General features: G+C 67.0%; 2 protein-coding genes across 3 annotated transcripts; both read left to right on the forward strand.

Moving 5' to 3' along the window:
* Window positions 1-21: 21 nt before the first annotated feature.
* Window positions 22-1,590, forward strand: TMEM203 (transmembrane protein 203). Its single transcript, XM_057721239.1, has one exon. It carries the CDS (start codon window positions 266-268, stop codon window positions 674-676), a length of 411 nt encoding a protein of 136 aa, XP_057577222.1. The 5' UTR covers window positions 22-265; the 3' UTR covers window positions 677-1,590.
* Window positions 1,591-3,831: 2,241 nt separating this feature from the next.
* TPRN (taperin) lies at window positions 3,832-12,083 on the forward strand. Of its 2 annotated transcripts, XM_057725213.1 has the most exons (4): window positions 3,832-5,683; window positions 11,116-11,362; window positions 11,462-11,568; window positions 11,654-11,855. In XM_057725213.1, the coding sequence occupies exons 1-4, from the start codon at window positions 3,875-3,877 to the stop codon at window positions 11,714-11,716; spliced, it is 2,226 nt and encodes a 741-aa protein (XP_057581196.1). In that variant the 5' UTR covers window positions 3,832-3,874; the 3' UTR covers window positions 11,717-11,855. The 2 variants fall into 2 exon arrangements, with proteins under 2 accessions (XP_057581196.1, XP_057581195.1); XM_057725212.1 differs by lacking the exon at window positions 11,462-11,568 and having other exon boundaries at window positions 11,654-12,083.
* Window positions 12,084-12,462: the final 379 nt, after the last annotated feature.

The raw sequence follows: 12,462 nt of genomic DNA on the forward strand, positions 1-12,462 counted from the left end.
GAAGTGACGCCATTGGGCCGCGCCCGGCGGGGCATGGCGTCCGAGCGAGGCGGGCGTCCGCTGGTGGCCAGTGCTGGGGCCCGGGCCCGGGCCGGGGGAGCGGCGGCGCGCCGGGGCCGAGGGCCGGGGCAGGCGGGGCCGCTCGCTGCCTCTCGCTCGCCGCGGCGGCGACGGCGGCAGGCGCCAGCGAGGCCCGTGGGGAGTGGCGGCGCAGCCCGGCGTGTGGGACGACTGGCCGGGGCCTGGCCCGCGCTCAACCGGCGCGATGCTTTTCTCGCTCCGGGAGCTGGTGCAGTGGCTGGGCTTCGCCACCTTCGAGATCTTCGTGCACCTGTTGGCCCTGCTGGTGTTTTCCGTGCTGCTGGCCCTGCGTGTGGACGGCCTGGCTCCCGGCCTCTCCTGGTGGAACGTGTTCGTGCCCTTCTTCGCTGCTGACGGGCTCAGCACCTACTTCACCACTATCGTCTCCGTGCGCCTCTTCCAGGACGGAGAGAAGCGGCTGGCTGTGCTCCGCCTCTTCTGGGTCCTCACGGTTCTCAGCCTGAAGTTCGTCTTCGAGATGCTGTTGTGCCAGAAGCTGGTGGAGCAGACCCGGGAGCTCTGGTTCGGCCTGATCACGTCCCCTGTCTTCATCCTCCTGCAGCTGCTGATGATCCGCGCCTGCCGGGTCAACTAGCCTCGCAGAGGATAGGCTGGACTGCCGGACCCCGGGCTGAGCTCCCGCATCTGCCGCACCAGGGGAGAGGTCTGGGTCTCAACGGCAGCTTGTGCCCTGCTGAGTGCCCAGCTTTCTCTTTCTCAGTCATGTCTGGAATTGTTCCTTCAGCAGGGCTACAGAGAGCAGCCTTGATTCTTAAAATGTATTCCCTCTTATCTCATGCTTTGAATAGCTAATCTTGAATTGAGATCTTGAGCGGATCCCAAGAAGGCCAGACAGTCCTGAACGCCTCTGACAGTTGGAAACTGCAAAGGAGTAAAATGTCCTGATGGACTCTGCGTATTTTCATGGATCCTGGGAAAGTACCTCTTGCGCAAAGGCTGCAAAGCTGAACTCAAGGTTTCCCCTGGCAAGCAGTGCTGACCTGAGAGCTTACTGCCCCATCCCCCCAGACAAGACTTCCTTAGATGCTTGAGCGCTAAAAACTGTAAACCAGCTTGTGTCTCCTCCCCAATGGCACTGGGGAGGATGGGCTTTTTCTTCATTCCAGCCCAGGCAGACAGGAGTATGTTGAATAAGTGTGAGCAGAACCCCATCTGGAGATCTGTTGCCTGAGAAAAGAACTTGCTTTCAAGGCGCTGCTTGGCTACCTATCCCAGCAGATTGCAGTGTCACGACTTTTCCACCACCTGGTGGCCAGCACTGTTAGCGCGCCTGAGACATGTAGGCCGCCCTAAGGGACCAGCGAGACGAACGGGTGCTCTGATGCCTTAGCCATTGAGACCTACACAGGGGAAGCTTGCAGATGGTCTCAGCCCACGCCTGTCGGCCTGAGGGCTTTGGTTTGATGCTAGTCAGGTGCCAAATGAGAACATTTGCTGAGACAAAAATAAAATAAGAGAATGTTTTGCTGAAATGCACAGTGGTTGCCTGACCTTTTGAGGGCGACATGAGGTGAATGCTGAGACGCTCCCTGCTGTGTGGTGTAGCTGGTTACAGAGCTGAGGTTGTAAGGGGGCTGGAATTTGGCTAGAGGGTCCTGGGTAGATGGGGGCGGTTCCGTCAGAGGATCCCTGCTTCCTGCCTGGGGAGCCAGGGTGAAGACAGCGCAGGGGCAGACCCATGCTGAGGGCCTACCAAGCTGTTTGTGTGACATCAGAGTCTTCATGGGCCTTGCTGATCTGCAGAGCAGGGGTGAGCAGACTGTGGGCTGGGGCCTGTTTGTGTGCTGCCCATCAGCTAAGAATAACTTTTACATTTTCAAAGCATTGTAAAAACAAGAGTGTGACAGAAGGCGAACATGGCCTGCAGTGTACAAGGCCTCTCGGTCTTGGCATGGCGGGCCTTTTGGGTCGGATCGTTGTTTGTCGTGTGTGCGCAGGGGGAGGCGCTGTCCTGAGTGTTGTAGAGTGTTTGGCGTCATCCCTGGCCTCCACTCACTCCCTAGATGCCAGTAGCACCCCTCACTTGTGACAACCAAAAGTGTCTCCAGACGTTGCCAGGTCTCCTGGAGGACAAAACTGTCCCTGGTAGGAATCACTGGGCTAAAATATTTACTGTCTGGTCCTTCACAGAACACGTTTTTGGACCCTTGTTCTACTGAAGCAGCTGCATGACCGTTGTCCTGGGATGGGTACCGCATGACCTGAACCGTTGAGATGCTTGAGTTGGAGGTTGGTCTAGTTTGTGCCACGGCTACAAAAATGTCTCCTACGCAGGATTGGCGTAACTTGTGTCTAAGCCAGATACAAGCTGACCATTGGGAGTGGGTTTCCTCTTAATGTTATTTTTAGTTTGTGTGTTTTCTTGCTCCCCTGTTGAATTCTGGTGGTTCAGGTTTAGGTGATCCTGTAGGCATAGACGTGGTGAGCACGTGAAGGCTTAGCCTCCTTTGGAAAGGTGATTTGAGGAGAGTCCTGAAGGAACACGGCCTCTGGAAGTCTGAAATCCAGGTTCTTTCCTCCAGCAGAATAGGCAGGGCTGTTAAAGTACCCTTAACGCAGTGGTAGCTGCAGACTGCCGTGGGATAGAAGCTGAGAAGGACCCCGGCGTTGAAACCTGCCCCTGGTCTCCGCAGAGGCCCAGGTGCTCTTGGAGCCTGGGCCCTGAAGGGTTAGTGGTGTGGGAGGCCGTGGTGTCACTCCTGAACATCTGCTGACTGTGGGGCAGGTGATGGAAAGGCAGGTGACATGTGTCCTTGCCCATGCCCACCGACTTCCCCTCTCTCCTTGGCTCTGACAGGCCTGGAAGAACGTGGTGGGCACTGTGCAGCCCTCCACAGGGAGTGAGTGTCCTCTTAGCAAGTAGGGAGAGAAGCTGTGCTCTCAGGGTTAGCCTTGGGATAGAGGTGGTTCAACAGATGACTGAAATACACGCCCTGGCTTTTGTGGCCCTGTCTGCGTCAGAGGGATGTGGGCCTGCTTGTGTGCGCGGAGTCCCCTTCCTCTGTAGATGCTCACAGCTCATGCACTCCCGTCCGTGTTTGGTGGGTCCTGGAGAACAAAGTGCGGGTAGAGTGTTTCCACTACTTGTCTGAGCAACGGAGTGGATTCTGGGGGCCGGCACTAGGGATTCCTGAGAAACCGATTCCGCAGCACTGGTTGGGGCTCCAGCATTGGCATCTCCGCTAAGGCCCGCAGGGGACCGAGGACCGCAGGTGGGCAGTCCCTGGACCCGGCGGCGGGAGACCGGCCTGCAGCCAGCACACCACCCGCAGGAGCGCGACAGCCTTCCGGTCCCGGGCTGGCCCTTCCTCCACCACGCTTTCCGCGGGGGTAGCAGGCGGGCAGAGTCCTGGCACGATGAGAAAGGCGCAAGGCCGGCCAAGGTCACCCCCGACGTGGGGCCCAGGGATCCCGCCCGCCCGCCGGCCGGGATCCACGCCCTCCGAGCTCCGCCCCGTGGGCGCCGCGGGCGAAGGGCGCAGAGGCGGAAGTGGGGGCCTCCCGGGGCGGCGTGAGGCGTCGCGGGCGTGTCCAATGGGGCCTCCCCAATGGGGCCCGGCTCCCGCGCAGGGCGCTGTCCGCCGGGTCGCGCGGGGAGGCGGGGTCGCGGAGGGCGCTCTCCAATCCGCGGGGCCGCCGGGCGCGGGGCGGGTCTGCGCGCCTCCCCCACGGGGCGGCGGCCCGGGGGCGTGGCCGCGGCGTGAGGGCCGGGCCGGGGCGGGCGGCGGCCGCACTTCCCCGCGCGCGCTGGCTGCGGCGGCCGCTCCGCAGCATGGCGGGCCTGGGGCGGCCGGGCCCGGGGCCCCGCGCCGCGATGCCCGCCTGGAAGCGAGAGATCCTGGAGCGGAAGCGGGCCAAGCTGGCGGCGTTGGGCGGCGGCGCGGCGCCGAGGGCCGGGGCGGGCGCGGCGGAGCCCGCGGGGCCGGCGGCCGAGCGGCTGGTGCTGGCCGAGAGCCTGGGCCCGCTGCGCGAGAACCCGTTCATGCGGCTCGAGTCGGAGCGGCGGCGCGGGGCGCGGCGCGGCGGGGGCGCGGGCGCGGCGGGGCCGCCGCTGCTGGAGCTGTACCCCTGCGTGCCCGGCGTGCGCACCATCCGCGCCGACAACATCCTCATCATCGAGTCGGCGCCCGGCTTCCCTCCCGCGCCCGGCCCCGGCCCCGGCCCCGGCCCGGCCGCCCGCATCCGCGCCGCCGAGGTGCTCGTGTACGAGGCGCCGCCGCCTCCCGGCCGCGTCAGCCGCCTGCTCCAGAAGTTCGACCCGCCGGCCGCGCCGCGCCGCCGCGGGAGCCCGGAGCGCCACCGCCCCGCGCTGCCACCCTCCCCGGGCCCGGCCGCCCCGCGCGCGGGTGAGCCCGTCGCCTGCCTCCAGCCCGAGCCCGAGCGCTTCGGCTCAGGCCCCGGCCCGGGCCCTGGGCCCCGGCGCAGCGACTTCCTGCACAAGACCGGCAGCAACTCCTTTACTGTCCACCCGCGGGGCCTGCGCTGCAGCGCCGGCGCTCGCCCACTCCCCAACGGGCCCGCGGCCCCCGAGCCCCGGGCCGGCGCTGCCAACGGCCTCGCGGGCTCCGCGCCTGGGCCGGGCGAGTGGAAGCCAAAGGTGGAGTCGGGGGAGGCCCCCACCCGCCCGCCCCCCAGCCCCGGGACCCCCAGTGCCACTCCAGCCGCGCCCCCGGCCTTGCCCACGCCCGGCCCTGCCAGTGCCACTCCCAGCCAGCGCCAGTGGGTCTCTGCAGCCACCAGCGCCAATGACTCCTTCGAGATACGGCCAGCCTCCAAGCCAGACATGGACACGATCCCTGCCGCAGATCTCCAGGCCCGGGCGCTGGCCCGTCTTCGCATGAACTCTCGAAACTCTTTCGTGTTCATCCCCAAGCGCAGGGCCTCCGGGGCCCCTCCTGCGGAGGGGAGGCAGTCCGTGGGGCCTCCAGCGGGAGGATTGGGCTGGGCCTCCCAGCACCAGGAGGATGAAGCCCGGCAGGTGCCTGGAGCAGACGACATGCCCGCGCGTGGGAGGAGCCCCTCTGGGGTGGAGGAGGGGGGCTGCCCCACGCCAGCCCCTGCTCTCGTGGACCAGGCCGTTAGGTGGCAGCGACCATCCTCACCACCCCCGTCCCCACGGGTCGCCGCTGAAGCCCAGCCTGCCCAGGGCTTTGGGCTGCTTGGCTTGGCCGAGAATGGCAGGGAGCCTGGGAGGCCAGGGCTGCCCGTCACCTTCATTGATGAGGTGGACTCAGAGGATGAGGTCCCCCAAGAAGCCAAACTGCCCTGCACCGGGGCCGGTGCGCCTCCCCAGTACCACCCGCATCTTGCGGGGCCTGGGCACCTGTCCGAGCTCCAGCACAGAGGCGGCAACACTTTCACGGTGGTGCCCAAGAGGAAGCCAGGGGTCCTGCAGGCCAATGGGGAGGCCAGGCCAGGGGAGGCTAAGGAAGAGGGGCCGGGCAGCCTTTTGGAGCCTCCTGCTGCCTTGGGGACCTCACTGAAGAAGCGCTACCCCACTGTGCACGAGATCGAGGTGATTGGCGGCTACCTGGCCCTGCAGAAGTCCTGCCTCACCAAGGCTGGCTCCTCGAGAAAGAAGGTCAGTGGTGGAGGCAGAGTTCCCAGCAGGGAGGGGAGAGGTGGTGGGTCACAGTGGGTGTAGCATGTGCCCTGTTCCCAGGACGCCTGGCCTGGGTGTGGGATGGCTTCTACGTGGACCAGGGGAGAGCTGGGGCCGGGTGGCTGTGCAAGCTCCAGGAGAGGTTGAGCTGGGGGGACGTCCCTGGCCTGGGTTCCAGCGGAACCCTGACGACCCTGGCGCTGTGGGGACGGCTGGCCTGCTCTGTATCTTGAAAGGCTGGTGGGGAGGGTGAGTGCGGCCAGGGCTGCATCTGCCTGTGGGTCCCCGCCACACTCTCCAGAACGGGCTGCGCAGGACTGTCGTGTTGCGTGTCCCGCTGTTGGCTCCACCCTGGCCTGGCGTGTTCTTCTGGAGTCCTGGTCTACGCGGGTCGTTGGTGCCAGGGTGGAAGTAGAAAGGGGCAGGAGACCTTTGGTTTGGCGGGGTCGGATTCCTGCTGTCCGCTCCCCAGGAGGCACGCCGGCCTGCAGCCTCGCAGGACTTGGCCTGGCGTGAGTGTTATTGGGCTCCTAGTGTGTGGCAGGCCTGGTCTGATCCTGGGATGTGACGCTGGGGAGCTGCGAAGACGCTGCCCCCGCTGGGAAGGAGAGACCTAGAGTGGAGAGAGACTCGGGTGCAGGGCCAGGAGCCCGCCTTGAGCCTCGCTCCCCCAGCTGGGCTACTTGGTGGCCTGGAACCCTCTGGGCGCAAGGAGACGTTCCTTAGGTTCTTCCTGGTCATTCTAGCACCTACCACTTGTGTCTGGTCCTGGGGCACATTCCAAGGCCAGCCCCTCAGGGCAGGACTGCGCTCAGCAGGCGCTGCGCAGGTACCCCTCCCCTGGAGCCACGCTGCTGCCTGGTGGGCTTCTCCTTTGGCTGCTGGTGTCTGAGGCCACCTCTGCCCCCGGCCTCAGCTTCCTTGGAGCCGTGGGGGACGGTGATGTGTCTTGTGTCACCGGAGCCCCCTTGCCCGCTGTCCCGCTGGCACTGTCTAATTAGATGTGGCACCTCCTTCCTCTAGTTGCTTCCTTTTGACTTCCTGCCTCGGGGTTGGCCTTGGCACTGTCCTTCCTCCCTGCATCATTCTCTCCTCCTTGAGCGAGGGCATCGGCCCTCCTGCCAGCTCCATCTGCCGGGTCAGGCATCCACGGCCATCACCCGCAGTGCTTCCGGGTGCCCCCCTCCTCCTGCTCGCCTGACCTTGCCTCGCTCTCTAGTCTAGTCTCTGCGGTCATCCAGTAGCCGTGGTACCGGCCCCACCCCCATGCTTGCCTTCTCCACCTTGTCTGCTCCTTGTCCTGCTTCCTGACCCTGGACTGCAGCTGCTCTGGGAGGCGGTCCTTTCCCGTGTTCGCCTCGGGCGGTGGAGGTGGTAGCAGCTCCCTGCTTTGTAGGTGGCGGATCCTGGGGCCGCCGAGGGCGCAGAGCTCCTGGGGTGGGGACCAAGTGCGGCGCGCGGTTACAGCCCTGCCCTGACCTGGCTGCCCTCACGCTGCGTGCCAGGCCGCCGCTTCCTGGGGCTGGAGGGCGGCAGCCGGAAGCCTGATTGTTCTCTCCCAGCTGGGGGCAGAGCTGTGGGCTCACTTGTGGCTGGGCTGGGGTGAGAAGGGCAAGGCAGGGGCCTGAGGCCTCTCAAGGCAGGAGGACGGGGTGGGAGGAAGCAGGCCCTGCCCAGCCTGGCCTGGTCTCTGTGCCCCTGAAGGGGTTGGGGGTCCAGATGGACGATGCCTGGCATGGCCGAGTGGCCTGGCTGGGGCCCTGGCAGAGCCACACGGCCTGCTGGGGGTGATCTTCTGCCTGGGGCGCACCAGCTGCCCTTCCAGGAGGAGCCCGAACACCTGTCGGGTGGGACAGAGGCATGGAGCTGCCCAGCCCTTCAGAATGACCTTGGCCTCCCCCTGGCTTTGTGCAGCCCCCGTTGTCCCGCCTGCCTGCTGCGCCTCCAGGCCCTGGGCCGCTGGGCCTCGTCCTCACCCAGCCCGCTCCAGCCAGCCCGTGGTTTCTGTCACCGCCCTGCGCCCCCTGCCCCCTGCCCCAGGGACAGGGCGGCCTGGAGGCCAGCAGGACCCTGCGAACTTTCAGGGCAGGGTGCCTGGTGCCTTTCCCCGGGGACAGGTGAGGTGTGGCTCTTTATGGGGTGGAGCCTGCCCCTGGGTTGGAACCTCAGTGGAGGGCGATGGCCCTGCCCTGGGCGGTGGGGGTGCCCAGCCAGGTGTGCACCCGGGAGGCATGCCCGGCGGGCACACGTCCCCACTCAGTCTCTCTCTGCAGAGTCACAGGTGGCCTACCTCTGCCTCCCTGGATGGCCGCGCCGTGGCGGGACATTGCGGTCCCGCCCCTCTGGCCCCTGCCCTGGCCCCCAGGCTGCCCCATGGGTGGGGCCGGCCGGCAGCTCCGCACACCTGCCTCCCACAGGGCTGCCTGCGGGCCTCTCCCCTGTGTGAGGCGCCCGTTGGCAGGGCTCCTGCCTGTCTGATGGCTCCTTCCTCTCCCCTCTTCCCTCCTCACCTTCTAACCTGCTGACCTCCGTGCCACGTCCCCAGGGCTGGAGCCGCCACGCCCTCGCCCTCGCTGGAACCGCCACCCCCACCCCCACTGCTCTGCTCCTCGGTCCTGGACCTGAGGTGCTGCTGCCCGGAGGGGGCCTGCTCGCTGCCGCGTGCTGCGTCTCCTTTCATCTGCTCTGCCTGCAGACACCGCCCCCCCCCCACCCCGCCCAGTGGTCTTTCTGAAGCCTGGAGACCACGGCAGCAGGCCTAGACCCTCCTCCACTCAACCTCCCCCCGGCGGGGGGCTGCCTTGACTCAGGGCATCCCACCTGGGCAGCTATGGGAGCTCCTCGGGGCGTGTGGGGTGGTCCTCTGGCCCCCGGAGCTCAGGCTGAGTGGGGGATGGTGTGTGCTGGGTGCTCACCCCAGGCTGAGGCTGCTCGAGCCCAGCCCCCAGCCCAAAGTCCAGCGTGCACGCCCTTTGGTAACCTGAGCTGGGCGTGCCCGGTGCCCGGGCAGGGTGGGGTGAGGGGAACAAAGGGCGGGAAGTGGGCCAAGCCAGGACCACCTGCTGGCGGCACTGGGTAGCGGGCAAAGTCCCTAGGAGCCCGGTGACCAGGTGTGTCCCAGGTGTGTGCCGTCTGGCTGGGGTTTGGAGGCGGGTCCCCCCGGGCCGCATGAGTCACGGGGTGTCCTGTGACCCCCAGACCTGCACTCACAAGGAGCCTGGAGACCGAAGGGGAGGGGGACGTGCCCTGAGCCCCGGGCTCCAGCTCGGTGCGGACAGGCCTGTAAGGCCCGCCCCGCCTGGCCAGGCTGTGCCAGGCTCAGGCCTGCTTGCACCCAGCCGCCTCGGCCTCCCCACTCGGAGCTGGTCATGCGGACTCATGAGGGCGTGCTGATCCGGCTGGGCCCTGGCAGCTGGCCCTTCCCTGTCTTCAGTGGTGGGGGATGGGCCCAGAGGGCTCAGGGTCATTGGGGACATCGCCGTGTACCCGGGAGCACCGTTCTCCATGGGGCCTGGGCTCGCTCGGGGAGGCCCCTGTGTTGGCAGTCCCGTCCTGCCTTGGGCGCCTTCTGGGGTCTCTGCCCCAGGTCTCGGGGGGCCAGGTGACTGCATCCCCGTGGGGCCGCAGGGTCACCCCACACAGCTGCCCAGGTGGGACATCCTGAGTCGAGGGCAGCCCCCAGCTCAGGGCAGGCCCCCTGCCAGCGGGGAAGCCGAGTGAAGGAGGGTCCGGGCCTGCTCCCGTGGTCCCTGGGCACTGGGTGGGCACCTGTAGGCTCTGGTGATCACCCCTGTGCCAGGCCTCTGCCCTGTTTGTCCTCCTCGGGGGGCAGCTGGAGGTCCGGGTTGGGTCCATCCGGGGACAGGCGCCAACATCTTGATCCTGCTCCTGTCTGCCTCTGGTGGGGGTCTGCCCGTGGGCTCGCGTCCCTGAATGCTCATCTGTGCAAACGGCCGGGGCGAGGGCAGCAGCACCTGCGCTCAGGACCTGCCCAGGAGGTGTCTGTGTGGGCTGTGCTGAGATGGGCGAGGCCAAGAGCTTGGGGTGCGTGCTGCCCACGGCGTGCGGGGCTGTGTGTGCCTGTGGGGCGGTGGGAGGCGCGCCGGCCCTTCTTTCTGCACACCGGCTCAGCAGGGCAGTGCCTCCCGCTCCTGGCCGGCCCTGCACGTGTCCCCCGAGGCCTGGGTCCCTCTGCTGCCCAGGGTTGCAAGCCTGGCCCTTCCACAAGGCCCCTCCCCGTCCTGCTGTCCCTGGGCCCCAAGGTTGTCTGCCTGGGGGCCTGGCTCCCGCCTCCAGCTCCTTCCAGGGGAAGAGGAGGAACTTGAGCTGGCTGTGGTGTCCTGTGCCCTGGAGTTTAATATTTCGAGCTCCGGCAGGGCTGCTCCCATCTGCTGCAGGCGGGCAGCTCTCGTATTCATTACCGCCCTGCCGAGCAGGCCTTGGGGACGTGCCGCTCTTGTGGGGGGCGTCGTCCCGGGTTGCAGAGGGCGAGCGTCCGGACCCCCGGTGCCCGCGTGCTGCTGCCAGGGCCTGTCCCCACCGCCCCTCAGAACCAGCAGCCCAGTCTGGGCTCCGAGGGCTTTGGGAAAGGAGAGGCCTTGCCCGGGCATGAAATTCTGGAGTCTGAAGAGTGGGCAGCGTGGACGAGGGCCACGTGGGCAGCCCAAGGGGGAGGAAAGGGTCACTGAGTGAGTCGGGCTATCTCTGACTCAGTCTACAAAGTGGGGCGATAGCCCTTGGTGCCACCTTCCCGGGGCTGGCATGTGGCAGCCACCTGGCTTCCGTGTGGGCCCCTGGAGGCGTGGCTTTGGGTGTGCCAGGCCCTTGCCCAGCAGTGGTGGTCCGTGCTGAGCTGGGCGGGCAGGATCACCCAGGTGCCCAGAGGGCTGGGATGCTAACTCAGCCCTGGAGAGAGAGGCCCCGGCCCACAGCAGGGGCTGCTGGAAGCGCAGATGAGGGCTTCCCAAGTGCAGCCTCCCCTGGACCCTGCTTCTGCCGGGGAGGCTCTGGCTGGGAGATGTGGCTGGTGCCCTGCTCCCCTGAGAAGGCAGACCTGCAACCCTGGGAACTGCCTTAGAGGCTTCTGGAGACCCTGAGGCTGTGGGCTTCTGGTGCTGGCCGGGGTCTGGTCCCTGGGAGGGGTGGGTCCCTGGGGGTGTGCTGATCCTGGAGTGGGGAGGGGAGGGGTGGGGCCAGGGCTGCAGGCATTTGGACACCCTGAGCCTGCAGGCTCCAGGTGGAGGGGTCTTCTCTGATGAGGGGGCAGCCCCCCGCCTCTCGGAAGCTTCGAAGGGCCAGTGGCGTGTTTGGCTTCTGCTCTGGGCCGACACCCCCCCTGCACCCGTCTCGGTCCAGCTGGAGGACCTGCGTGGCCGGGCGGCAGGGCCGTCACGCGTGCTTCCTGCTCCTAGATGAAGATCTCCTTCAATGACAAGAGTCTGCAGACCACGTTTGAGTACCCGCCCGAGAGCTCCCTGCAGGAGGAGGAGGCGGAGGCGGAGACGGAGAGGGAGGAGGACGAGGAGGAGGAGGACGAGGAGGAAGAGGGCTCCGGCTCAGAGGGCGCGGCGGCGAAGCCCTTTGTGCTCTTCCTGCCCCGAGCCACGTTCGTGAACAGCGTGGGTCCCGAGAGCCCTCGGCTGCCGGATGGCAGCTCCGGTGAGTGCCTGCCTGTGGGGGTGGGCAGCTCGGGGGGGGGGGGTCCTGGGCCCGCGGTCACGCAGCCCCACGTGCCCCCGTGTGCCCCTCGGCCCGCAGGCCTGTCCAGCTACACCCCGAAGCACGCGGTGGCCTCCAGCAAGGGGCAGGAGTGGGCGCTGGAGCGGGCTCCGAGGGCAGAGGCGCCCCCGTCCGAGGAGGTCATGGTGAGTGGCGGGGGAGGAGGGGCGGGGGCGCCGGATCGAACACCCAGACAGGCCGCGCTGACGGCCTGCGGCCCCTCTCTCTCAGCTCAGCCCTGCCGGTCAGGAGGACCTCTCGGACTTCCGAAGCGAGCCAGCCCTCTACTTCTGAGCCCCGCCTTACCAGGACAGCCAGGCCCGAGCCCCACGTGCCCGGGAGCCGCGCCCCCTCCTGCCCTGCCAGGCCTGCCCTCCCCCCTCCTGCTCGCCCTTCCTCAGGCCTCACAAGCAGGCCAGTTCTCAGGGCCCGAGCCCGGCGAACCCGGGACTCGCTCGACCCTGGTTTGGGGGCACTGCCTGTGGGGGAGGGGTGGGGTCCAGCTCTGCGCCGCGCCCAGTGGCTGTTCGGTGTCCGGGGTGGGGGCGGACAGGACTCCCACCCCCCAGCCCATCCCCCCCCCCCCAACCACTGCGTTTCTGATGAATGGCAAGTCTCTCCTGCCTCTGGTGATGGACTCAGTAAACAGCACTGGATGAGACTGTCTGCCTTCCCTGCGTGGTCTTCGGCCTGAGAAGCGGGGAGCAGGGGTGGGGTCCGTGGGGCTATGTGGAGGCACTGGCAGTAGGGGGGCCACCCACCCAGGGTGTGATGGAGGCCCAGCCTGGACTTCTGTGCCCGCAGGAGGTGACCTTGCGTGGTACCCTGTGCCTCACAGTCCTGGTGGCCCAGACTTTCTCCACCCACGGCCCTCGTTGCCCTGCTTCCCCTCCCGGCCACCCCCTTGGCTGGGAGGGGGACGTCCCTGTGCCTGCCCTGTGAGCACCCCGTCTCTGGGGCTCCTCTTGCCCCCGCAGAAGCCACTCAGTGGGAGCTACGGTGGGAGGTGGGACACCAGACAAGCTCTCTGGGGTCTGGAA

Source organism: Hippopotamus amphibius, chromosome 2 (assembly GCF_030028045.1).
Source record: "Hippopotamus amphibius kiboko isolate mHipAmp2 chromosome 2, mHipAmp2.hap2, whole genome shotgun sequence".
NCBI lineage: Eukaryota > Metazoa > Chordata > Mammalia > Artiodactyla > Hippopotamidae > Hippopotamus > Hippopotamus amphibius.

Bases quoted from the DNA above. Each gene is read 5' to 3' on its own strand.
- TMEM203 (XM_057721239.1), top strand. From the start codon at position 266: ATGCTTTTCTCGCTCCGGGAGCTGGTGCAGTGGCTGGGCTTCGCCACC.
- TPRN (XM_057725212.1), top strand. From the start codon at position 3,875: ATGGCGGGCCTGGGGCGGCCGGGCCCGGGGCCCCGCGCCGCGATGCCC. The intron at 5,684-11,115 runs GTCAGTGGTGGA...TCCTGCTCCTAG, and splicing joins CTGGCTCCTCGAGAAAGAAG to ATGAAGATCTCCTTCAATGA. The intron at 11,363-11,653 runs GTGAGTGCCTGC...CCTCTCTCTCAG, and splicing joins GCTGCCGGATGGCAGCTCCG to CTCAGCCCTGCCGGTCAGGA.